Source organism: Macaca thibetana, chromosome 16 (assembly GCF_024542745.1).
Source record: "Macaca thibetana thibetana isolate TM-01 chromosome 16, ASM2454274v1, whole genome shotgun sequence".
In the NCBI taxonomy this organism is placed as follows: Eukaryota; Metazoa; Chordata; class Mammalia; order Primates; family Cercopithecidae; genus Macaca; species Macaca thibetana.
The window spans coordinates 47707685-47733371 of record NC_065593.1 but is presented as its reverse complement, the minus strand read 5'-3'; the positions used below and the strand labels follow the sequence as shown (position 1 = coordinate 47733371).

Sequence of the window (25687 nt, the reverse complement as noted above, 5' to 3'; positions counted from 1 at the left end):
GAAAGAGCAAGACTCCGTCTCAAAAAAAAAAAAAAAAAAAAAAAAAAAAAAAAATTCCAGTTATAGGCCAGGCACTGTGGCTTATGTCTATAATCCCAGCTCTTTGGGAGGCCAAGGCAGTAGAATTGCTCCAGTCCAGGAGTTCAAGACCAGCCTGGGCAACACAGTGAGACGGTGCCTCTACTAAAAAAATATTATTTTTTAATTAGCTGGGCATGATGATGCATACCTCTAGTCCCACCTACTAGCAAGGTTGAGATAGGAGGATCACTTGAACCTGGGAGGTTGAGGCTACGATAAGGAGTGATCTCACCACTACACTCCAACTTCCAACTTGGGCAGCAGGGTGAGACCCCGTCTCAAAAAAAAGAAATTCCACTTATTCAAGGAAGCAAAGTCCCTTTAACAAAAAATAACTGGTGGCCAGGTGCAGTGGCTCACACGTGTCATCCCAGCACTTTGGGAAGCCGAGGCAGGCAGATCACGTGAGGCTAGCAGTCGAGATCAGCCTGGCCAACAAGGCGAAATCCTGTCTCTACTAAAAATATAAAAATTAGGTGGTCGTGGTAGTGCACACCTGTAATCCCAGCTACTTGGGAGGTTGAGGTACAAGAATTGCTTGAACCCGGCCAGGCATGGTGGCTCACTCCTGTAATCCCACCACTTTGGGAGGCCAAGGCAGGCAAATCACGAGGTCAGGAGTTCAAGACCAGCCTGACCAACATGGTGAAACCCAGTCTCTATTAAAAATATAAAAAACCAGGCCGGGCGCGGTGGCTCAAGCCTGTAATCCCAGCACTTTGGGAGGCCGAGACGGGCGGATCACGAGGTCAGGAGATCGAGACCATCCTGGCTAACACGGTGAAACCCCGTCTCTACTAAAAAATACAAAAAACTAGCCAGGCGAGGTGGCGGGCGCCTGTAGTCCCAGCTACTCGGGAGGCTGAGGCAGGAGAACGGCATAAACCCGGGAGGCGGAGCTTGCAGTGAGCTGAGATCCGGCCACTGCATCCAGTCTGGGCGACAGAGCGAGACTCCGTCTCAAAAAAAAAAAAATATAAAAAATCAGCTGGGCGTAGTGGCAGCCGCCTGTAATCCCAGTTACATAGGAGGCTGAGGCAGGAGAATTGCTTGAACCCGGGAGGTGGAGGTTGCAGTGAGCCGAGATCATGCCACTGCACTCCATCCAGTCTGGCGACAGCGAGACTCTGTCTCAAAAAAAAAAAAAGAAATTGCTTGAACCCAGGAGGTGGAGGCTGCAATAAGCCGAGACTGTGCTACTGTACTCCAGTGAGATTCCATCTCAAAAAAAAAAAAGGAATCAGAGAACCATTTGAAAGACCTCTCATTCCTGGCATCTTACCTATCAAAAACTTAAAGGTCAAGTATTTATTTATAATTCCCATGGCCTAGTCATTTGAATAGGTTTAACAAAATACTTCACTCTGAAAAGCTTTGCTTCATATTTTGTTTTTTGCTTGTGTATTTTAATTTTTACAAACAGCAGAACAGCAGGCAGTCCCCCTCACCTACCCCACCTAGTTCATTTCCAGGTCATTGAATTAAAGTTCCTTTCTCTTCATGTTATCTCTAAGGTAGAAGTGGGTACAGAGGAAACCATGGACAAAGCTATGCTGACCTAAACAGCTACTTCCTGCCTTACAAGAGAACCAGGCAGTATGGGCTGAGAATGGGGAAGATGCTGTGGTGCCTGAGAAGAGGCAGGACAGAGGCTCTTACCTCAGATGCAATGTCTCAGAGCATTCATTTAAGGTTGACCACCATGGGAAAATTGTGAGGGATGGGAAACAAATCCCTGAAACACCCCAAAGAGCTCTATGCTTTTTAAGTTTGTAGCATACACAGGTATTTTGACAAAGGATGTATTACCCAGCCTCAGAACCAATGACCATCACAAGTTTCTGGCCCAAGTTAAATACAGAATGTCTCGATACCAAGTCAATCCAGAGAGCTGTGTTTAACAAGTCGGCTTTTAGGTATGACTGGCACATGAAGTACCACCTGATCACAAAGGAAGAGGTACCACTAGGAGGATGGCAGATAGTCTAAAGCATGTTGATCTCACAAACTCTTAGCATTTTAATGAGTATTTCCTAAGAGACTACAACACTGACAAAAAGAGGAAATTATCACCATGCTGCCTGGGAGAAAGGGACTATCAGACAAAGAAATTCAGACACGCCTGTAATCCCAGCCCTTTGGGAGGCCAAGGCAGGTGGATCACCTGAGGTCAGGAGTTCGAGACCAGCCTGGCCAACATGGTAAAACCCTGTTTCTACTAAAAATACAAAAATTAGCCAAGCATGGTAGCACAGGCCTGTAATCCCAGCTACATGGGAGGCTGAGGCAGAAGAATCACTTGAACCCAGGAGGCGGAGGTTGCAGTGAGCTGAGATTGTACCACTGCACTCCAGACTAGGCGACAGAGCGAGACTCCGTCTCAAAAAAAAAAAAAGAAAAGAAATTCAGAACAGAACAGTTACAGGATCAACACTAAATTCTCCTCTTTGTATATGTGATTTAACAAAGTATCTCTAGATGATAAGTTTAATTCCAAACAAAGCTTGTGAGAATTTGCCTAATGGTCCTAGGTTCTTTTTTCCTTTTACCTAAAGAGTTTTACTGGCTCAGTTCTTGGCAGCCTCTCCAACAGTTTTGTTCAGGCCCTCCTATTTAGGAGACAAGATGCTGCTGACAAGACTTTTAAATGGAACCCTTACTCTCCCTTCCCTACCCCCTCCATTTCTTTTAGTGACTGAAACAAGTGCCCATATCAATATTCAACTGAGTCTAAGATAATTTTTCCCCTATTCGTAGTTCCATTCCCATGAATCTCTTCCACAAAAAAGTCAGACAGCAAGGGCAGAGCAAAGCAAGTGGGGGAAGAAGGCTCTCTTATCAGCATCTCTTACCTCTGTAGTGCTCCATTCTAGTGTGGTGGGTGATACCCTGCGATCGGAAACTGAGGCTCAGGATGTAACGAGGATCAGAACTGTCTCGTACCAGGAAAGAACCATCTGGTTTCCCTTTCAGCTTCATCTCTGCATCTTCCCAATTCATTGGCCCCCAATACCAACCACACTATCAAAGACAAGAAGCAGTCCACTAGTTATCAGGACAGAGAAATGTCAAAGTTTTCAGCACAATCTATCTTAACATGGGAGAACCCTCTGCATTCTCTCCAAAACATTTTAATAGGTAAAAGCCACTTACAAGTGTCTCAACCATTAGCAATGAACATCACGCTCACTATACTTTTAGCCCTCCAAAGTAACAGAATAATAATTCTGGCCGTGAGCTGTGGCTCATGCCTGTAATTCCAACACTTTGGAAGGCTGAGGTGGATGGATCACTTGAGGTCAGGAGTTCGAGACCAGCCTGGCCAACATGGTGAAACCTCATCTCTACCAAAAATACAAAAATTAGCTGGGTTTGGTGGCACATGCCAGTAATCCCAGCTATTCAGGAGGCTGAGGCAGAAGACTCGCTTGAACCTGGGAGGCGGAGGTTGCAGTGAGCTGGGATTGTACCACCGCACTGCACTCCAGCCTGGGTGACACAGTGAGACTATGTCTCAAAAAAAAAAAAAAAAAAAAAAAAAAAAAAAAAAGGCTGGGTGCAGTGGTTTACACCTGTAATCCCAGCACTTTGGGAGGCCAAGGCAGATGGCTCACCTGAGGTCAGGAGTTCGAGACAAGCCTGGCCAACATGGTGAAACCCCATCTCTACTAAAAATACAGTAATTAGCTGGGCATGGTGGTGGGCGTCTGTAATCCCAGCTACTCGGGAGGCTGAGGCAGGAGAATTGCTTGAACCCAGGAGGCAGAGGTTGCAGTAAGCCAAGATCACACCATTGCACTCCAGCCTGGGCGACAAGAGTGAAACTCAGTCCCAAAAACAAAACAAGACAACAACAACAACAAAAAAAAAACAACAAAAAAGAATAATAATTCTACAATTATGTTACCAAAGACCCTACCAAGAAAAGAAGAGGGAATTGGGTCTGTTAATCAATCAAAATCAGCTTAGACTGTAAACATTTCTCCAACAACCTTTATCAGGTCCAAAATTTTTTCCCCAAATTCAATTTTATTATATCTCATGGAATTAACAGCAGTAGCACACTGCTTTTGTCACTGTAAATATGGAAGAAAGTAAACTATTCTTCCTCTAAAAACAATAAATAGGGGCTGAGTATGGTGGCTCATGCCTATAATCCTAGAGTTTTGGGAGGCAGAGGCAAGAGGATCCCATTGAGCCTAGGAGTTCAAGACCAGCCTGGGAAAAAGCAAGACCAATCTCTACAAAAAATATAAATAAATTTTAGCTGGGCTTGGTCATGCGTGCCTATAGTCCTAGCTACTTGGGAGGCTGAGGCAGAAGGATCCTTTGGCCCAGGAGTTCGAGGCTACAGTGAGCTATGATTACGCCACCACCCCCTAGCCTGGGCAACAGAGCAAGACCCTGTCTCTAAAAATAAATAAACAAATAAATAAAGGTGTGCCCAGGTACAGAATTTAGCTAATGGGAGAAGTGATCCGCCAGTCCTTAGGTACCACCTACCTTCTCCAACTCTCGAAGGCTGGCTGCAAAGCTGCTCGAGTCAGGCCGATAGAGAGGACACTGGAGGTGCTGTGGGGGTTGGCTGTGCAGGGATTCAGCTGCTCGGATGGGAGCAATCCGGGGAAATGCATCTGCAGGGCAAGAGAGTGGTGGTCACTTGTTTACCCTCACTGCTCCCAACCACAAATAGACCCTCCCCCAAAAACAGAAATGCTAACTGAAGAGGGCAAGGCATTAGAAGCTAAGCTGGAAAGGGTAGAAGCCAAAGCAGTGGGAAAGAGCTGGATGGGCTGGAACAAAAAGCTGTGTGGCCTTGTGTAAGCTGTGAAGGATGGGTGGGGGCAGTTAACCCCAGGAAAGGGGAGGGGAGCTGCTCACTAACCTGACTAAGGTGACTACTTCAGGGGCTTCACCAGCCTAGAGCGATTCCAACTTCTCCCACCTCGAAGTGAAGTGCCGATAAGGCAGCCTTGGAAATAGTGACTTGCTTACTTGCCCAGGAAGAGTAATGATTTTGCCAGGCAAGTAGAAAACAAAGCTGATTTCATTCATTTTATTCCTTGGGTACTGGTAGCTGGCAAAGCAGGTGTGGGCTACTGAATGCTTGGTACTTATTTACAAGGCTGCAGTAAATACTAAAAGCTTAGAATAACCACAGAACCTTGAAAACCAGCAACATATTAAACCTCACTATCCTGAAATTAAGGCAGTTTCTTAAGTGATATCTACTCAAGGATTGCAAAACAGTCTCAGCAGCAAAGAGATGAAAAATTCAGTAGTCTTTTATCCCTAACAAAAATCAGATTGACCTCCATAAAGAAAACGGGTTAGGAAAACCAGTTCTCGGCCTCATTTCCAAGGAGTCTGGTATAGCCAAGGGGAAAAGAGTTAAACTTTCTACTAAGCTATTATTTCCATAAATAGATTTCTCCCATCCTTCTATGGTACAAAGTATCACTCTGTACTCCCAACTCTTATAAGTCTTGCCTCTAAACTAAGCTAACCTGGGGCATGGGGTGGAGGAGGCGGAGGTAGGGGGAAAGACTGCAAGGAAGACCCCATCGGAGCCACAAGGACAGATGTAGGCAGCGTCCCACTGATATCATCTAGAAGAGAGAACAAAAGCAAGAGGTTCAGAAATGTGAGCACAGAATGAGCACAGTGAAGGCAGAGGAGAGGGAGAAGGACTATCAGGCTGCCCTCTGGGGCAGGATGGCCCAACCTTCACCCAGTCTTTTTGGACAGAGGGCAACAATCACCTTACTCTGGTTTGCTTTTGGAAAGCAGGGTAGTAAGGATATTCCTAATGCAGCCCAATAGCAGTGGGTTCAAGGCAAGATAAATGTAAATCGAATTAATATATGCACAGTATTACAGCATGCAGGTGAGACCCATTTAATTGCTTAGGGAGATGACGGGGTACTGAGAAAGAGCTAGGAAATAATTAAGTCATCATCGGAAACACAGAAGCGTGGTCGGCCCCCAGCAAAGAACAAGTCCCTGGAGCTCACCCTCCCACTAGGCAAGAAGGAGGAGAGGGGAAGAAACTATACCTAGGAGGCTGAGGCTTCTTCTTGGAGGAGGAGGGGGAGTTGGAGGGTGTGGAGAGGTCAGGCCCCGCTGAGAAATGTCCACATCCACAAGCGACACAGTTTCACCTGAGGGATTCATGGAGCAAGCAAGTTACAGAAGCGCCTTGCTCAAAGCTGACACAGAAAGCAAAGGGAAGCAAAGGGCAAGCAGGGGAGGCTGGGAGTCTGCTGCTCTCAGAAAGCTCAAAACCTAATGCCCCGAGGGCTGAAATCACCCCAACACCAGGAAGTCAATTTTTAAATTCTATCATTAAACTTTGGCCCTGTTAAGGGTCAAGGATTCTTTAGGACAAAACCATGGGACTGACAGTGGAAAACCATCTAATTCTGATTCCGTCACTCACTTACAACGTACCCTCAAACAAGAGGTCTTCTTTATCCAATGGAACCCACACCACTTATTTTTTCAGAACTGTGTATCAATTTCTGCCTTAGGAAGCAAGCCAAGTGGCTTGTTATATGCCCAAATAGACATGGAAAGCAAGGGCCAGAAAACCTAAGAACTGCACGGTAAGCGGAATACAGATAAAGTTCCCAATGTTAGTCCTAACTTCTTCCTAGAGGGCAGTCCATATCTTAATTTTCCAGAGTATTCACGCATAAGAGAATCTACCTGAATAAGATATCTGTTCTTAATAGCTGAGGCTACAAAGGCCGAAAGTACAATTTATATTCCTAAAAATTAACTACTTTCACAGTCAGACAAAAGTAATCTAAGAGGCAGCTTCTCCATAGGAAGTTGGTGGGAGGAGGCACATGGCCTCTCTTCTTCCCAGCATGTCATGCAGTTCTGTTCCCTGCCATATATAAGACTCCTTGCCACCCAACTCTGTCTATTCCCTCTCCACTTGAGTCATGAGAGGATGAAGGGTATTTTATTAATATTAACACAAGCTGATAGCCAGGAATAGGGTTATTTTGGCAGGCCTGATCCACAGGTCAGAACTCAGAATTTCTCTAATTTAGCCCTTAGGGTGTTCATTCCAACACCTTTTTTTTATTCAGGGCTGAATGAGTCCCTCGGCTAGTATTTTAATATTTCCCCATTAAGAAAATGAGGTGACCAATATTTACCAAAAGGACAGAAACTGGATTTTCAGAACCTAAATACACAGTCATTTTTTACAAAGGTCTTGAATATTAATTAAGATAAACAGAAAAGCTCTTCTAAAAGTCATCAGTGAGACCCGGTGCAGTGGCTCACGCCTGTAATTCCAACACTTTGGGAGGCCAAGGTAGGCGAATCACTTGCACTCAGGAGTTCAAGACCAGCCTGGGCAACATCGTAAGACCCCGTCTCCACAAAAATAAAAAAATTAGTCAGGTATGGTGGTGCATGCCTGTAGTCCCAGCTATTCTGGAGGCTGAGGAGGGAGGATCATTTGGGTCTAGGAAGTTGAGGCTGCAGTAAGCTGAGACTGCACCACTGCACTCCAGCCTGGGAGACAAAATGAGGCCCTGTGTCAAAAATAAACAAACAAAACTCATCAGTGGAAGTTCTAGAAAACTGGTACCAGACTCACCACACAGCTTGGTAATTGAGAGGCTGGCTGTCCAGAGCAATGCAATGGGGCCAGGCAAGCATGTTTCCTGACAGGCCAGAGCAGTCTAGACTGTTGGTAGGGCACTTAACATAAAGGACGTCATTCCAGAGGGCTGAGGCTGACCTGAACCTCAAACCACAAATGTAGGTAGTGTTCCTTTTTTTTTCAGACGGAGTCTCACTCTATCACTCAGGCTGGAGTGCAGTGGCAAAATCTCTGCTCACTGCAACCTCAGCCTCTCAGGTTCAAGCGATTCTCCTGCCTCAGCCTCCCGAGTAGCTGGACTACAAGGTATGTGGCACCATGCTCAGCTAATTTTTTGTATTTTTAGTAGAGATGGGGTTTCACACCATGTTGGCCAGGCTGGTCTGAAACTCCTGACCTCAGGTGATCCACTCACTTCAACCTCCCAAAGTGCTGGGATTACAAGCCTAAGCCACTGTGACCGCGACCAGCCATGTTCCTTACTTGAAGGAGGAAACAACTATTAACTAGAAAGACATGCTATCACAACATAAGATTTTTAAATTCTGGGCTTGGATAAGAACAGAGACCTCCTTCTCCACTACAGTAGATGTCTATACAGGTACCAATTCACTTGTTTTGACAGTTCACAGCAGTCTACCCAGCTGCAGGTCTCATTGGCCTGCTTAACATTTTCCTGGAAGCATCCATTCCCAAATCATATGTCTTCCAATCACCTTTTTGAGGGACATTATATCCAAAGGAGTTTGAGACTGAGATTTTTTTTTAAAGGCTTCTCAGTCACAACCAATGAGAAGTACTCAGTTTCTGAGACACAGGCAGTGTGGCAAAGCCCCACTTTTCTACAGCTTATTCATGCAGGAGCTTCACATGTGACTGACATAATAGAAGGTCTCCATCTCTGAAAAAGCTCCCTACGAAATGAGAAGGCAGTTACCCATCATCCAAAGGAGATTCTACAGTCTTCCTAGTTTAGCAACTGTGTTCCCTGCTGCAAGAGGGCAGACTTAAATTAGATACAATAAAGAACTCTAACAGCTGCAGGAACTGCAAGCCCCTAAAAAGACAAGAGCTCATGTAATCCCCTCTGCCCAAAAGTCTTCAAAAATAGACCAGATAATCATGGATCATTTTTATGAGATAACCCATGAACTCCCTTGGAAGCAGAGACAGAAACTGTATGACTTCTAGAGAGTCTTTTATGCACTGTAAGCCCATAAATTTGTAATTCCTAGTTTTAATTTATATGTGATGACCCTGAGCTAAGCACTGCATAACTGCTAGGGCCACTCAGGTCACCCAATTACCAACAAGCAGCCTCTACCTCCAACTATAAAGCATCCAAAGTCAAGAACACATTCCATACCATAAAAATAGCCTCATCTCAAACCCACTAAGCATGGAATGAAGGAAATAACTGCAGACACGCCTACAGCTCCCTGTGACGCATCTGCAAGTGTTTCCCAACAGGTCTCAGAACACCCCTGTTTTCAGATGTCAGAAGACAGAAAGATATTACCCTTACCTGTGAACAGGGGGCTGAAGGAGACTGGAGAAAAGGCACTTTGAGTTCTTGTCAACCTGGGTTTCCTAGGGAGTGAGAAAGCAGAGAGGGAATAGAGGGGAGAAATGAACACATACGCATTTAAGTCACCACAACACTCAGTTCCAGATGCACTGAAAAATAAAGCAAACCCTAGTCGTTGTCAGCAACACTCTTGTAATAAAGCATAAAATAAAGGGGAAGAAGGAAATAATTAAGGCAATTCCTTAAATAGCTTTGGCTACAGAATTCACCAGCCTACAAAGCAATGAGAAATCCCTTTGGAGCTCACCATACCCAGTACATTAAAAGAGTAAAACACCTTGAGTGGTAATTAGCAAGTCCATTTCAAGAGGAAGGAAGTCTGATGCAGAGCTGACTTCCAACTGGGAGCCAAGAAAAAGGCTCTTGACCTGAACAGGCACCAGCTCAGAGCAGATTTTCCCTCTGGGCTTGCCTGTAGGATAGGTCATTCCAAAGTGAACCAGGGAACAGATTCTGACCTGAGAATAGCACTGTAGGATGCACATGCAGTCTTCAACCTTGAAGACCTCTGATTTCCGCACAATTGCCCCAAGGCATGAGTCAAAGCCATCAGCTAGCTACTAAGTGGGCCTCCTCAGATTAGGGGCTCTGCCTAGCACCCAAGAAGAGGGCCCATTCCTCTCTCTGAGCTGCCACTCACACGGCCCTCCCCATGACTTCTTGATGCTGTTCCAGGGAACCAGTCTGAAAACCCAGATCTTTTGGTTAATATACCAAAGATCACTTCTTACCACACTTTCAAGTGGCTTTTCAGCAATAAATGAAAGAAACTCAAAAGACTCCAATGAACACATTATGGTCGGAAGTGTGTTAAACTCAAAAAACTCACCTCAGAAAGACTGAACTTGTCGAGGTGATAGAAATATAACATATGCTGGCCGAGCAGTGTCTCACAAGGTCAGGAGATCAAGACCATCCTGACTAACATGGTGAAACCCCATCTCTACTAAAAATACAAAAACTTAGCCGGGCGTGGTGGTGGGCGCCTGTAATCCCACCTACTTGGGAGGCTGAGGCAGGAGAATGGCATGAACCCGGGTGGTGGAGCTTGCAGTGAGCTGAGATCGCCCCTCTGCACTCCAGCCTGGGCGACAGAGTGAGACTCTGTCTCAAAAAATAAAAATAAAAATAAAAATAAAAAATAAAAATAAGAAATATGCTATATGCTGGCTGGGCACGGTGGCTCACACCTGTAATCCCAGCACTTTGGGAGGTCGAGGTGGGCAAATCCCAAGGTCAGGAGTTCGAGACCAGCCCGTCTCTACTAAAAATACAAAAATTAGCTGGGTGTGGTGGCGTGCACCTGTAATCCCAGCTACTCAGGAGGCTGAGGTACGAGAACTGCTTGAGCCCAGGAGGTGAAGGTTGCAGTGAACCAAGATCACGCCACTGCACTTCAGCCTAGGTGACAGAGTGAGACTCCATCTCAAAAAAAAAAAAAAGGAAATATGCTATATGCTGATTATGGTAGAGATTATGATGACTATATATAAATTTGTCAAAATGAATAGAGCTGGACACTTAAAAGGGTAAATTTTGCAATATATAAATTATACCTCAGGCCCGGTGCAATGGCTCACACCTGTAATCCCAACACTTTGGGAGGCTGAGGTGGGCAGAATGCTTGAGCCCAGGAATTCGTGACCAGCCTGGGCAACATGGTGAAACTTTGTCTCTACAAAAAATACAAAAATTAGCTGGGCGTGGTGGTGTACACCTCTAGTCCCAGTTACTCAGGAGTGTGAGGTGGGAGGATCACCTGAACCTGGGAAGGTCAAGGCTGCAGTGAGTCATGATTGAGCTGCTGCATTCCAGCCTGGGTGACAGAGTGAGACCCTGTCTCAAAAATAAATAAATAAATAAATAATAAATAAATATTTATTTATTATTTATTTTTTTATTTTTTATTGTTAACAATAAAACAGACTTAAAGAAAATCCTACCCCAGAATTAAGTGTCTGTCTCCTAGCATTGTAGCTGGCTCACCTTCCAAAAATACTGTTACCCAAAGGTCTAAATAGAACTTAAACTCTTTTCAACTATAAATTGCACCAATAAAGAGGGGCAAAAGCAAAGAAAATCCAAAATGAAATTCTATTTTAAATTATTTGATTTCAGAAGATGTTTATGCATTTATGTTTTAACATCGATGTCTGAGCTTCTCAGAATTCACTTCAAACAAAATTTTAAAACCATACCATGAAGATCTTATTCAGAAAGAGCTGAAACCCTGGTCCGTCTTTCTCTTGACCTAGCTTTACATTCCCTTGGCAACCTCTTCCGTACTTGAGGGGTCTGATGATCACGCTCACTATGAATATTCCACCCACAGCACCCACAGGAGAGGTGGCTACATAAAAATAAGATACGGCCACACAGTTGCTTTGCTCATAAAAGTGGCTCATGACTGCAGCTTAGTTCCAACAATCCAGAGGACTGGAATGCAATGTTAATTCCACTGGACATGAACTTTAGGACTGCTGAAGAGCTTCCAAGCTGATTTTTATTTGATAACTTGTGGGTACAACATTAAACCCAGCAAGTAGAAACCTAAAGCACTGGCCTTTCAAAAGGTTCACACCTCAGCCATTTGGCCGTTTGCCTCTTTTCAAAGGAAGCTGCATTACTCTGCCATCTGCCCATGCTGGGGACGAGTCTCTTCAGTGCCAAGCACTGAAGAACGGCAGGACCCAAATGCACACATCTTGCGGAGGCCTTCTCACTTCAGCTCATCTTCTCCCCCACCCCCGGCATTTTGAAGAAGAAAAATCATAGTTTCTAGGATCTAGAAAAAGAAAAACATCTGAATCCAGGGAGAGCTGTTCAAGAGTGCCAGAATGGTTTTTCCTGGCAAATAAGGGGGCTTCATAGCTGGATGCTTGGAAAGGTAAAAGGTCTAAAGTCTAGGAGGCTAAAAGGCTACTAATAAATAGGCATGCTTCTTTCTCTCTTTGGGAAGACAAGCCTAACTACAAACCCAAAGCAGTATCTGTCTCAAGCGTCCTGAGAGCATTCTAATGGCAGTCATTCATGAAACAACCAATCTAGATGACTATAAAAAAAAAAAAAAAAACAACAAAGCAAGGTACTGATTAACATAAAATTGAGGATGGTGGTTACCAGGGGGAGGGATAAGATGTAATTAGAAAGCAACACTCTTCAAAGGTACATTCTATTTGTCAAGTTTAGTGAAGGTACCTATGCTTGTATTTTATTATTATTAAAAGACATACACTTTATACATCCCCTTTTGTACACATGAACCATTTGGAATGATAAAAGGCCATTCTAAGCTGACACACTATATTTTGGAGAGCAATATAATGGAATTTCAGATAATATTTTAAACTAACCCTCTATACTACATTCCCATGCTATTTATTCTTCCCCAGATCACCTCAACAAGCATTAGGGTGCAAAGTTATACCCCTGTAACTTTGCCAGTAGGCCACTTTCATCTTAGCAGCAACAAAGACTGGAGGAGTAGGGTGGAATAAAACAGCATTTGGTGGGCTGTGCTTCAGGTGACATAAAAGGACAGGGCAGAAGGCCTCAGGCAAAGGTCTTTGAGACTAGCAGTCCTTTGTGTCAGCTAAGTTACTGCCTATGCTGTAGGTAACAAAAAAACAGGATGCCTCTGTCCATTTCTACCCTGCAAATTATTAACTGTACTACAACAGATTTATGGGATAAAGGAGTTAAAAGCATTAGATTAGACAGAACAACAACACATAGACGTAACCATTGGCCGGTTTTCAAATTCCTTGAAACCTAAAATAAAAACAGTGAAATAATAATAACCTATTTGCCCATAAGTGCCCTGTACTGATGCCCTAAGACTTACACGTCCTTTTCTAAAGTAACTTCCAAATTAGGATGTCCAAATACCAGATTTTACGGCTCCAATGTACCTCTGCCCCTGCTAAAGCACACAGTGCCAAGACAGCCAGCCTGTGCCATTTCCAACACGTCATAAGCCAGTGTCTGTTCATGTGCTACAGGCACAAAAACCATGTGTTCATTTTTAGTTCCAATACACAGACATCTGTGCAGCAAGGTCAGATCCAAAACTCCATCATAAACCCACTAAAGAACCTATAGAGGGAACTTCCAGGGAAAAGCCAAGAGGCACGGTCCAAGGTCTAAAACCTTAGAAATGACGTTGGCAGAGAGAATGTTAAGGAGTAAGAAGCACGGCACGGGACTCAAATGGACAGAGATTTTTTTTAAGCCCAGGAGTTCATTATAAAAGAGAGCTGCCAACCGCAACCACTTCATGGAAAAAATAGTTAAAAAGATCAATATTGTGTGGACCCAAAACCCAAACATAAAATCAGAACACACCATAAAATCATTTTGCTCTCAGCATATCATGCTATTACTCAAAAAGACCCCTTTAGACCTGAAGACCCAAGGATACAGTGAAAAAGGTTTCTCACGTCTGCCAGGTCTGTCCACGACAGCAGGGCCCCAAATGGATGCCAAAGCAGCCTGCCTCTCTTTCCAGAATTCTATCTTTCCATCCCCCACCAAATACATAGATAGGAAACCACTACAGAACCGTCCTCCATTTCTCCACCTCACTACCATGAAGACGGCCAGTAATAGCCTCATTTGTTAACTTGGTAAAAAACTAATCTTGAAAAGTGAACAAGGTACCTATTTCCAACCAAGTGTGTATTACATGATGATTCAAAATGGTCAGATCAAATTAGATCTCTCACCAAATCCAAAGGAAGGCAATCAGTTCAACATATGAGAAACAGACATGGGAACTCCACTGGTTTTCCTGAAATAGCAATGCTAGATTACACTGAGGACCACAGGCATCAAGCCCAGCTCTTTGAATTCCAACATATGTGTGTTATAAGCCCTAGCCCAGTTCCCCAGAACAGAAACCTGATTAGTTGCTGGGCCCATTTCTTTCTTTCTTTCTTTTTTAAAGAGATGGAGTCAGCCGGGCGCGGTGGCTCTGGCCTGTAATCCCAGCACTTTGGGAGGCTGAGGTGGGCAGACTGCCTGAGCTCAGGAGTTCGAGACCAGCCTGGGCAACACGGTGAAATGCAGTCTCTACTAAAATGCAAAAAATTAGCCAGGCGTGGTGGCATGCATCTGTAGTCCCAGCTACTCGGGAGGATGAGGCAGAAGAATTGCTTGAACCTGAGAGGCGGAGGTTGTAGTGAGCCAAGATTGGGCCACTGCGCTCCAGCACGGACGACAGAGCGAGACTACGTCTCCCAAAAAAAAAAAAAAAAGAGAGATGGAGTCTGGCTCTGTTGCCCAGGCTGGAGTGCAGTGGCACATCATAGCTCACTGTGCCCTTAAACTCCTGGGCTCAAGTAATCCTCCTGCCTCTGCCTTCCAAGTATTGGGACTACAGGTGCGTACTACCACACCCAATTGGTGAACCCATTTCTTACCTCGCTTAAAAAGAGTTATCTAAGTTGGCCCGGGGGTGGTGGCTCATGCCTGTAATCCCAGCACTTTGAGAGGCCAAGGCAGGCAGATCACCTGAGGTCAGGAGTTCGGGACCAGTCTGGCCAACATGGCAAAACTCCAGCTCTACTAAAAATTAAAAATTAAAAAATTAGCCGGGCATGATGGTGTGCCCCTATAATCCCAGCCACTGGAGAGGCTGACGCAGGAGAATCGCTTGAACCCAGGAGGCGGAGGTTGCAGTAAGCCAAGATTGCACCACTGCACTCCAGCCTGGGCCACAGAGCAAATCTCTAAACTAACTCATACTACACTGAAGACAATATATCCATGTAGGTCCACTTACTAGACTCAAAAGCAACTAAAAGGAAGTTTTGCTTAGTGCTAAAATGTGGGAATTGTTAAACCTTCTAAAATGATTGTAGGAAGGCAGATGTTGAGAATAGCAAAGGGAATTATGCCCAGAGGTTACTGTAAAAGTCCCAAATTGTACAGCAAAGACTGTAGAAGCCCATAATTAACTCCAATCAACAATGAGGACAAAGGCATATACCCTTTGGCAAAAGACTGAAATTTCTCACCACTTCCAGGTCCTACCAATCAAAACAAGAGAAAAGCTAAAAATCCAACCTCATCCTCCCACTATTGCGGACTTAGGAGGTGCAGATCCACAGAAATCACAACTACCCTGGCCAGACTCACCAAGTTTCTCACAGCTGCGAGGCTGCCAGCAAGACTGGCACATAGTAAGCTGTGGAAAAGCTCACAAGCAGCACCAAATCCTAAGCATTAAAAAATTTACCAGCTCAGTCTTATTACTTATCTTCTAAAAAGCACAAACTATTCCATCTAGATTTCTTCTCAACAATCTATTCTTATAAGGACAGGAACAAGACAGTCAACACTCACCCATTTTACAGATAGGGGAAAAAGGGAAGCATGAAGACAACAAATTTGGTCATCTCCCAGCTGATGTTGGAGTTTACATGGAATCTAGACTTTCACATTCTCTATACAGCATGCTGCCTCCAAACAGCAGTCAACTAAACGTTTATACACAAATACCTAGCTCTTCTCCAATTCATCAGAAAAAGCCCTTGGACCAAAAAATGTAATTCTCCAGTGCCCTGAACTAAGCTTCTTTGCAAAGCTACAGCCCAATTTGCTCTGCGGCAGAAATCTGTATTGTGCTTAGTGTGAGGGTTGGTGGCAGAGCAGCCAATGACCATTAAATTCTGCTTCCAAAGGCAAAAAACCGTATAATGTTATATGCCTTTTCCTCTTCCTAATCTGTTAGACGTAGCAGCTAATTTCACGCCACACCTCGTATTCGGCATCTCTGGAATCTCAGATGAACTCCTGGTCAACGTGGAACAAAGGCAAGACAAACCACAAGAAAATTAGCAACCTATCCTGTGTCATTACCCATAGCTTTAATCCCGCCCTCCCCTGCATCTGATGAAAATTTCATCTGTGCTGGTAAGTGGAGCATTGAATACAGAGCCTACCACAAAAAAGCTGTTTCAGCAGCCACACACCAAGATCTGAACTCCCAGCATGAATTCACTAGGAGGCAAAGGCAGAAACACTGGCCTACCTAAAGGGGCAACACACTGATTTCTTCAGAAAGTTTGGATTTGGCCTGATCTCCAAGACGAGTCCATGGCACAGCTGTTCAGAAAGAGCAAGAAAGCCAAATCCACCCAACATTTTCTTCTTGGAGTATCCAAGTTCCCTTGAAAAGAGAAGTCCATGAATGAGTGGTTCCCAGTCAGGATCAACTGGGGAGCTTTTAAAAAATTCAAACTCTTAGGCTTTTCAAAAAGCTCCCCAAGTGATCCTAGTTCACGGTAAGGTTATCAATTTATACCTGTTCTTTAGCTTTGGTTTATGGCTGCCAGTATGTCTCAAGAAGAATCCATCACGTAAACCACAACAAAACCAATTCCAATCTTTCTGAGAACCCGCTCAAAGAAGTACAAACCACAATGGCAGTTACCACAACTGTTAGCAATTTCACTAACACCAAAGTTGACAGTTTTGTAAACCAACGCTACAGATCTAACACTGGATGCCAAAGATCAGTCCACCCCTCAGAAATGCAGGAAAAAAACTCAATGTCTACCTTTGGAATTTTCATCAACTGGCCTAGAACTCATGTACCTGTCTCTACCTTGTCTATGTCTTACTGGTAGTTAGAATTCTCAAATGGCCTTGAGAGAGCACAGAACTATTTTCTCGAGACAGGCTCTCACTCTGTCACGCAAACTGGAGTACAGTGGCATGATCACTATTCACTGCAACCTCCGCCTCCTGGGCTCCAGTGATCCTCCTCCCTCAGCCTCCCAAGTAGCTGAGACCACTCCCGGCTAATTTTTTATTTATTTTGTAGAAATAAGGGATTTTTTTTTTTTTTTTTTTTTTTTTTTTTTGTAGAGATGGGGTTTCGCATGTTGCCCAAGCTGGTCTCAAACTCCTGAGCTCAGGTTATCCGCCATCCTCGGCCTCCAAAGTGCTGGGATTACAGGTGTGAGCCACTGTGCCCAGTCTATTTTCTATTCTCACAGACAGTGGTCAGCACCCAAATTTGATATGCCAAGTTCATCTAAGGGAACAACCAGGAAAACATTAAAACTTTGAACAGATGTCCAATTGATTGCTGGCCTACAACTGCATTTGAAGATTCTCCTGTCATTTGCATGCATGAGTGAGAAGGGGGGTGCGGTGCTGCTACACAGAATAAGCAAGGCGGTCAAGATGCAACACCAGCTTTTTGCCCCAAAGGCCAAACATTTCCAGCAATCTCCCTTCCAGGGATAACGGCACACAGCCGCCTTGGAAAAACTTAAAAAGCTATGCCAGGGTGGGGATGGGGGGATGGTCTGAAACCATCTTCCAACAAGAGATGCAAACCAGCTCAGAAGTGTCATGGAGTGTGCACTCTTTAAGAGTGAAAGCTGTTTCCACAATTAGCTCTGACCTTATGCGAGATCTTATCACCTTTGGTACCAAGTCTCTGCCTCCTCCTGAAGACCCTATCTTAAGAACTGTCAGGATCGCGGTAGCAATAGATAAAAAGGGAAACCTAACAAGAAAAGGAAGTTTGTCGGCCAGCCCCCCGCCGGTCTCACCTCCCCACGTCCAGCTCCCGGCCCGCAGAACCTCCCATGTCTGTCAGGCTCGCAGCTGAAGCAGCCAGCTCTCCAGAAGGCCTCTTGCCGGTCCCATCCCCACCGCCGGAGCCACCGTTGCAGCTCTTGGTGCGAAAGAGGCGACTGAGGCGGATTTTGAAGGAGCCCTTCCGAGAAGGACCCGCGAGTGGCCGGAGGGGCCCGGGAGGAGGCGGGGGCGGGGGAGGTTGCTGCTGCTGCTGCTGCTGCTCCCCTCTACTCAGGCGCCCCAGAGGGACCAAGTCCTGCAGCGGGAAGGGCACCGGAGGTAATTCAGGGCCTGGGGGCTGCAGCAGAAGCCGGCCGCCCCCTCCTCCTCCGCGACCCGGGCTGCTGAGCTCCTCTTCCGAGCAGCTGTTAGTCTCCAGGCTCTCGGCCTCCGATTCCAAGCCCTCCAGGACTAGCAGCGCGTCGCTCGTTTCCGTGGGGTCCTCCCCGGCCTGCGGGGCGACAGCAGGCGGCTGGGGCTGCGGAGGGGGCGGCTGGGGGGGACACGGGCACGGGCAGCAACCCCCACCGACTGTCTTGACCCCCGGCCCTGCCGGCTGCCCGAGCCCCAGAGCCGCCAACTGCGCCTCTAGTCCAGCCGCCGGGCCCCAGGTCCGCTCGAGCGCCAAGCCCGGCGGCAGGGCCTTGGGGTCCAGGGCACAGCGGTGCCGGGGACACAGCAGTTCCGAGGGTCCCGGCTCCGGGGCCGCCTCCACGTCCTCCTCCTCCGGCGGCCGACCCACGTTGCGGAACACCATCAGCTGCGGCGGCCGGGAGCCCCGCGGGCCGGGCCGCGCGAGGAAGGGTGGCGGCGGGGGGCCATGGCCCGGGGGCGGCGGCGGCGGGCCTGGCTCGGGGGCCGCCTCTCCATAGCCAAGGAGGCGGCTCAGGACGCGGTACGAAGCGGCCGCCGCCGCCGCCTCGCCATCCCGGAGCTCGGCCCCCTGCATCGGGGAGAGGGAGGGAGGAGGGCGGGCGGCTGGAAGCCGGGCTGGGGTGGGGACTAGGCCGGGCCCGGCCGGAGCCCCGCCCGCCGCGGCCCCCGGAGCGACAGCGCTAACGGCCGCCGCGGCCTCTGCCTCATAGAGGGGGGCGGGGGACGCGCGGAGCCCAGCGCGAGCCCAGGCCGCGCTCTGCCACCGCCGAGCACCGCCCCCCAAGGCGACGTCACTTCCGGAAGGGCTTAGCCACGCCACTTTCCCCAGGGCGTGCTCGCGCTGGCCTCCACGGCGAGTGACGTCGCGCGCGCCCCCGGCCGCTATTGGCGGTGAACTGTCTGTCGGCTGGCGTTGGTCTCCTTTCCCAGCGCTTGCTTTTCACTTCCTGGGCGCCCAGGCCCAGGCCATCCCACTCGGTAGAATGGAGAGGCCTTGGAAACCATGGTCTGGTCCTGGGAGAGGCCGCTGGCCTTGGAAGCACATATGGTTCTCCCACCTATGCCGCTTTGCGATGTGTGACCTTGGCTGAGTCATTTCATCATTAGTCTGTATCTCCCTCCTGGCACCCAGTGAATGTTTGTGGAATCACTACATGAATCGTGTTCTAGACCCAGTGCTGTACTGATAAATGTGTAACAACCAGCCGTCTGGGGGGAGAAAGGGAATGTTTGCACATATATAGGTACATAAATTTGTCGTTAAGTTTTACTGACATAAAAGATGTGTAGTTCACAATTTACAAATAATAGCAAATTGGCAAATTCCATATAACTTTCTCACAGAATGCTTTCATTGATTTTTGCCAAACTCTGATATAGGTAGACGAACTGTGATTGCAGTTGACCAAGGAGTGTAATTGTAAACGTGAATGTTGGTTGATACAAGTGAAAAAGACAAAACGTAACCGGATTGTCAATGATGGGAGCAACTTCTTTGCTGAGTCAGAAAACGGTTTCAAATACTGGAAGAATATTTACTCAATTTTTGTGCTATTCATAATGTAACGGGTACAGACAACACATTAAGTTTTTGTTGTTGTTGTTGAGATGGAGTCTTGCTCTGTTGCCCAGGCTGGAGTGCAATGGCGCGATCTTGGCTCACTGCAACCTCTGCCTCCCGGGTTCAAGCAATTCTCCTGTCTCGCTCCAGGTAATTTTTTGTATTCTTAGCAGAGACAGGGTTTCACCATGTTGGCCAAGGTGGTTTTGAACTCCTGACCTCAGGTGATCCACCCGCCTCGGCCTCCCAAAATGCTGGGATTACAGGCATAAGCCACCATGCCCGGCCTTCTTATCTGTTATATAGGGATAAGGATTGCAACTTTGCTTACTTGCAGGCATGTTGTGAGGATCAAATAAGGTCAAGCTTTTTGTGTGGAGGAGGTGAGACTGGAGGCAGGGAGCCCACTGAAATAGTCCCAGTGGGAGATATTGAGAAATACAAGGGAAAAGGAGGAAGGATTAGCCGCAGAACTCAGTGACTTCAATACCTGAGGGTGCATTGAGGGGAAGAGGGTGGAGGGTTGAGTCCTGCAATCAGATGGACCTTTTCAGAATGGAAGTGTGTTCATAGCCTGTGATTATAATTGCTCATGGTTTCCCAATGTTCTTAGGCTAATGTGTGATCTTGTGATCTGACCCCTGTGTGATCCAACTCCTGCCTCTCTAGCCACATCCCCCGCTAAGCTCCACCTTGTTCTCTCTTCCCTGCATTCCCATCAGCCTTGCGGCAGGCTCCCACACATGTGGGCATTGCATAAGCTATTTCCTTTTCTTGCAAGACTTTTCTCTTTTTGCTTAGTAAACTCCTACTCATCCTTCAGATTGAACTCACTCCTCACTACCTTAGGGAAATCTCCCTGCCTGGGCACTTCTTCCTCCCCAGGCTCTGAGATCATTCCTTTGTTGCACTTACTTGCACAGGTGTAATTTGCAATCTGTCTGTGGGGTCAGTTGATTAAAAGCAGTCCTCCCTACTAAACTGTAAATTCTATGAGGGCAGAAGCCATGTTTGCTTTTTGCCCCTTGTGGACTCTCCAGTGCCAAGGACAGTGCCTCGAATTGTTGTTCAACCTTAAGCCCTGTGAGAGGCTCCTGAGACAAATTCTGCACAACAGAATTATCTTTCCTCACACATAAAGAGACAAACTGAAACTCACTGAGTTATTTAGCTAGAGTCACTCAGTTCAAAAGGATGCAGTGAAAATCAAAACCAGTTCTGACTCCAGAGAGTTCATTCTCTTTCCCTGGCTGCCTCTCAGGTGTCACTCAGGTTTCTGAAGAAAAGAAGAGTGACTGAGAGGGGCATGTTTACTCACGTCTGTAATTCCAGCACTTTGGGAGGCCAAGGCAGGTCGTGGATCACTTGAAGCCAGGAGTTTAACGCCAGCCTGGGCAACATAGCAACACTCTGCCTCTACAAAAAAATTTAAAATTAGCCAGGCATGGTGGTGTGCCCAAATGTGGTCTCAGCCACTCAGGAGGCTGAGGCAGGAGGATTGCTTGAACCCAGGAGGTGGAGACTGCAGTGAGCTGAGATAACACCACTGCACTCCAGCCTGGGTGACAGAGCAAGACCCTGTCTCTGTGTAGATAAATGAATAAAATAAGAGAAATTGCTATAGAATCACACAACACCTGAGGCCTAAGAAGACTACCCAAGATCCCTAGCTTTCTGTCTGAGAAATTCTCTGGCCTCAGAGCCCATTACAAGCCGATTACAGGCAAAGTCCGTGGCTCTTCATCGCCCTCTGCTGTCCAGCTGCTTTCCTGGCCACAGAAGAAGTGGACTATGTCGGTTATCTGGAGTATCTCTACTCGCACAGAGGGCACAGAGGTACAGGGGAACACCCCAGAGCTCTTTCCAAGGCAGGGCAAGCCAGGGGGTAGACTTTTCCCATTTCCATAATTGTCCGTTTCCGTAGCCCAGATCCTAGAAAAAACATTGAAAGTTAAATTCCGAGCAAAGAAAATGTATCTTTGCATTTGTATGACTTGAATTTGTGTTGGGTTTTTTGTTTGAGACAGAGTTTCATTCTTTTTTTGTTGTTGTTTAGATGGAATTTTGCTCTTGTTGACCAGGCTGGAGTGCAATGGCGCTATCTTGGCTCACTGCAACCTCCGCCTCCCAGGTTCAAGCAGTTTTCCTGCCTCAACTTCCCGAGTAGCTGGGATTACAGGCATGTGACACCACGCCCAGCTAATTTTGTATTTTTAGTAGAGACAGGGTTTCTCCATGTTAGTCAGCCTTGTCTCGAACTCCTGAGCTCATTGATCCGCCTGCCTGAGCCTCCCAAAGTGCTGGGATTACAGGCGTGAGCCACCGCGCGAACCTCAGAGTTTCATTCTTGTTGCCCAGGCTGGAGTGCAATGGTATGATCTCGGCTCACTGCAAACTCCGCCTCCTGGTTTCAAGTGATTCTCCTGCCTCAGCCTCCTGAGTAGCTGAGATTACAGTCTCATGCCACCAGGCCCAGCTAATTTTTTTGTTTTTAGTAGAGACAGGGTTCCACCATGTTGACCAGGCTGGTCTCAAACTCCTGACCTCAAGTGATCCACCTGCCTCAGCCTCCCAAAGTGCTGGGATTACAGGCGTGAGCCACTGCACCCTGCCAAATTTGTGTTTATTGAGCTGACTTTATGTCTAAATATACCTCTTTCACTGAGCACTATAAAAGTGGTCCTCAGCCGAGCATGGTGGCTCAAGCCTATAATCCCAGCACTTTGGGAGGCCAAGGTAGGCGGATCACTTGAGCCTGGGAGTTTGTGACCAGGTTGGGCAACAAAGAGACCCAATGTTGTGAGGATGTTGTGAGACCTCGTCTCTACAAAAAATAAAAAAATTAGTTGGGCATGGTGGCATGCACCTGTAATCCCAGCTACTTGGGAGGCTGAGGCAGGAGAGTCTTGAGCCTGGGAGGCAGAGGTGGAGTGAGCTGTGTTCATGCCACTGCACCCCTGCCTGGATGACAGAGTGAGAGACCCTGTCTCAAAAAAGTAAAAATAGAAAATAAGTTGGGCACAGTGGCTCATGCCTATAATCCCAGCACTTTGGGAGATTTAAGTGCTCAGATCACTTGAGCCCAGGAGTTTGAGACCAGCCAGGGCAACAAGGCAAAACCCCATCTCTATCCCTTGCCAAAAAAAAAAAAAAAAAAAAAAATATATATATATATATATATGTATATGTATTTACCCAGGTATGATGGCATGCACCTGTAGTCTCAGCTACTTGGGAAGCTAAGGTGGAAGGATCCATTAAGTAAGTCCTGGAGGTGGAGGCTGCAGTGAGCTGTGATTGTGCCACTGCACTTTAGTCTGGGTGATAGACGCTCCAGCTTGGGTGACTGAGCAAGACCCTGTCTCAAAAAAAATAAAAAAGTGGTCCCTACAGAGGAGTACTAGTTAAAAACTTTTATGAAGGATGACGTAGAGAATTTAAGGTCTTGGCCAGTCACGGTGGCTCACGCCTGTAATCCCAGCACTCTGGGAGGCTGAGGCTGGTGGATCACCTGAGCTCAGGAGTTTGTGACCAGCCTGGTCAACAGGGTGAAACCCAATCTCTACTAAAAAATACAAAAAATTAGCCGGGCATGGAGGTGTGTGCCTGTAATTCCAGCTACTCAGGAGGCTGAGGCAGGAGAATCGCTTGAATCCGCTAGGTGGAGGTTGCAGCGAGCTGAGATCGTGACGCTGCACTCCAACCTGGGTGACAGAGTGAGACTCCATCTCAAAAAAATAAAGAGAATTTAAAGTCTGGCACAGTGGCTCACACATGTAATCCTAGCACTTTGGGAGGCCAAGGTAGGAGGATCACTTGAGCCCAGGAGTTCGAGACCACCCTAGACAACATAGTGAGACCTTGTCTCCATAAATTCTTTTTTTTTTTTTTTTTTTGAGATGTTCCGTCTCTCTGTTGCCCAGGCCGGAGTGCAGTGACGCGATCTTAGCTCACTGCAACCTCTGCCTCCTGGGTTCAAGCAGTTTTCTGCCTCAGCCTCCCGAGTAGCTGGAATCACAGGTGTTCACCACCATGCCTGGCTAATTCTTTTATATTTTTAGTAGAGACGGGGTTTCACCATCTTGGCCAGGCTGGATCTTTTCTTCTTTTCTTTTTTTTTTGAGACGGAGTCTTGACCTGTTGCCCAGGCTGGAGTGCAAGTGGTGCAATCTCGGCTCACTGCAAGCTCCACCTCCTGGATTCATACCATTCTCCTGCCTCAGCCTCCTGAGTAGCTGGGACTACAGGCACCCGCCACCATGCCTGGCTAATTTTTTTGTATTTTTAGTAGAGACAGGGTTTCATTGTGTTAGCCAGATGGTCTCGATCTCCTGACCTCGTGATCTGCCCGCCTCAACCTCCCAAAGTGCTAGGATTACAGGTGTGAGCCACTGTGCCCAGCTTTTTTTTTTTTTAATTAGCCAGGTATGGTGGCACATGCCTGTAGTCCCAGCTACTCAGGAGGCTGAGGTGGGAGGCTCACTTGAGCCTGGGAGGCTGAGGCTGTAGTAAGCCATGATCTCACCACTGCCCTTCAGCCTGGCGATAGAGCGAGACCCTGCCTCAAAACAAAAAAAATGATAAAGAATCCAAGGAATTTCTGAGATTCATTTGGTCATTCAACAATGGGCTAGGTTTGGGGATGCAGTAATAAATGAGACAGACACAATCCCTGCCCCTCTGGACTTTGTGGTTGGTCTAGTTAGTCTTAATCATGCCACTTTCTGAATATATGAGCAAACGCAAATAATTAAACATCTCCAAACCTGTGTTTCATTTGTAAAAATGGGTCAGTAATAATCCCCCCTTGACATGGCTATTGTGGGGAATTAAATGAAAACTTACATGTAAAGGTACTTAATAAATTCTGCAGTGCTATACAAATGTTAGTTAATACATTTTTTCCCAAGAAGCTTTTCATGATAATAACTTAATACATTTTTTCCCAAGAAGTTTTTCATGGTAATAAGTTACTATTGTCTTCACCCAGTGTGAAGTAACCAGTAATAAATAACAGTAACCAGTAATAAATACCAAGAAATGGAATAAATCACTCTCAGAAAGGCCAAAGAAAGAGCTATGGATGTGCAATACAGGTTTCTGCTCCCAGCAGTACCACTAACTGGCTGGTTGACCTCATGAATGTCACTTTCCCTTCAGTGTTTTAGTTTCCTAATTTGTTTTTTAAAAAAAAAAAAACAAACCGTCTGGGCTGTGGGCCCTGCTAGTTTGCCATCATAGAGATTCCCCTGGGGGCTTGTCCTCTAGCCCCCGCTGTCCCCACAGCCTTGGCACTCCCACTCAGGTTGCACAGCACAATTGTTCTTTGCAAGGCTGGGCACGGTGGCTCACACCTGTAATCCCCGCACTTTGGGAGGTTGAGGCATGCAGATCACCTGAGTTCAGGTTTCAAGATCAGCCTAGCCAACATGGTGAAACACCATCTCTACTAAAAATACAAAAATTAGCCAAGCGTGGTGGCGCACGCCTGTACTCCCAGCTACTTGGGAGGCTGAGGCAGGAGAATCACTTGAACCTGGGAGGCAGAGGTGGCAGTGAGCTGAGATTGTGCCACTGTGCTCCAGCCTGGGCAACAGAACAAGACTCTAAGAAAAAAGAATTGTTGTTTGCAGAGGTCAACTGGAAAGCAAGGGACATTTTTGGCAACCACCACTCATCCCTTCCTACATACACTCAATGATCTTGGACATCAAAGGTTCAAGACATTGGGGGTTTGGAGGGGGCTCGAAGGGAAGAAGCCAAGAGATGGCCTGTGCCTGCGGGGCCAGATTGCCTCGTGAAGCAGGAAGCCCATCGTCGATGGAAAAGTGATGGGTGGGCAGGCAGGAGCTTTGTTCTGTGG

The 25687-nt window shown here is 46.6% G+C and overlaps 1 protein-coding gene and 1 long non-coding RNA gene across 2 annotated transcripts in view; one reads left to right on the top strand and one right to left on the bottom strand.

Annotated features, from left to right (window-relative positions):
- Positions 1 to 19044, bottom strand: part of SOCS7 (suppressor of cytokine signaling 7) — a 56787-nt gene extending 37743 nt beyond the window's left edge. The window contains exons 1-6 of the mRNA XM_050762651.1: positions 17861 to 19044; positions 9231 to 9295; positions 6138 to 6242; positions 5589 to 5690; positions 4585 to 4715; positions 2934 to 3102 (exon numbers count right to left, since the gene is read on the bottom strand). Coding sequence (XP_050618608.1) covers positions 2934 to 3102; positions 4585 to 4715; positions 5589 to 5690; positions 6138 to 6242; positions 9231 to 9295; positions 17861 to 18837 — 1549 coding nt within the window. The 5' untranslated portion in view covers positions 18838 to 19044. The remainder of the gene's footprint in view (positions 1 to 2933; positions 3103 to 4584; positions 4716 to 5588; positions 5691 to 6137; positions 6243 to 9230; positions 9296 to 17860) is intronic.
- The window catches only part of LOC126938651 (uncharacterized), a 72402-nt gene that overhangs the window by 17152 nt on the left and 29563 nt on the right, over positions 1 to 25687 (top strand). The window lies entirely within an intron of this gene.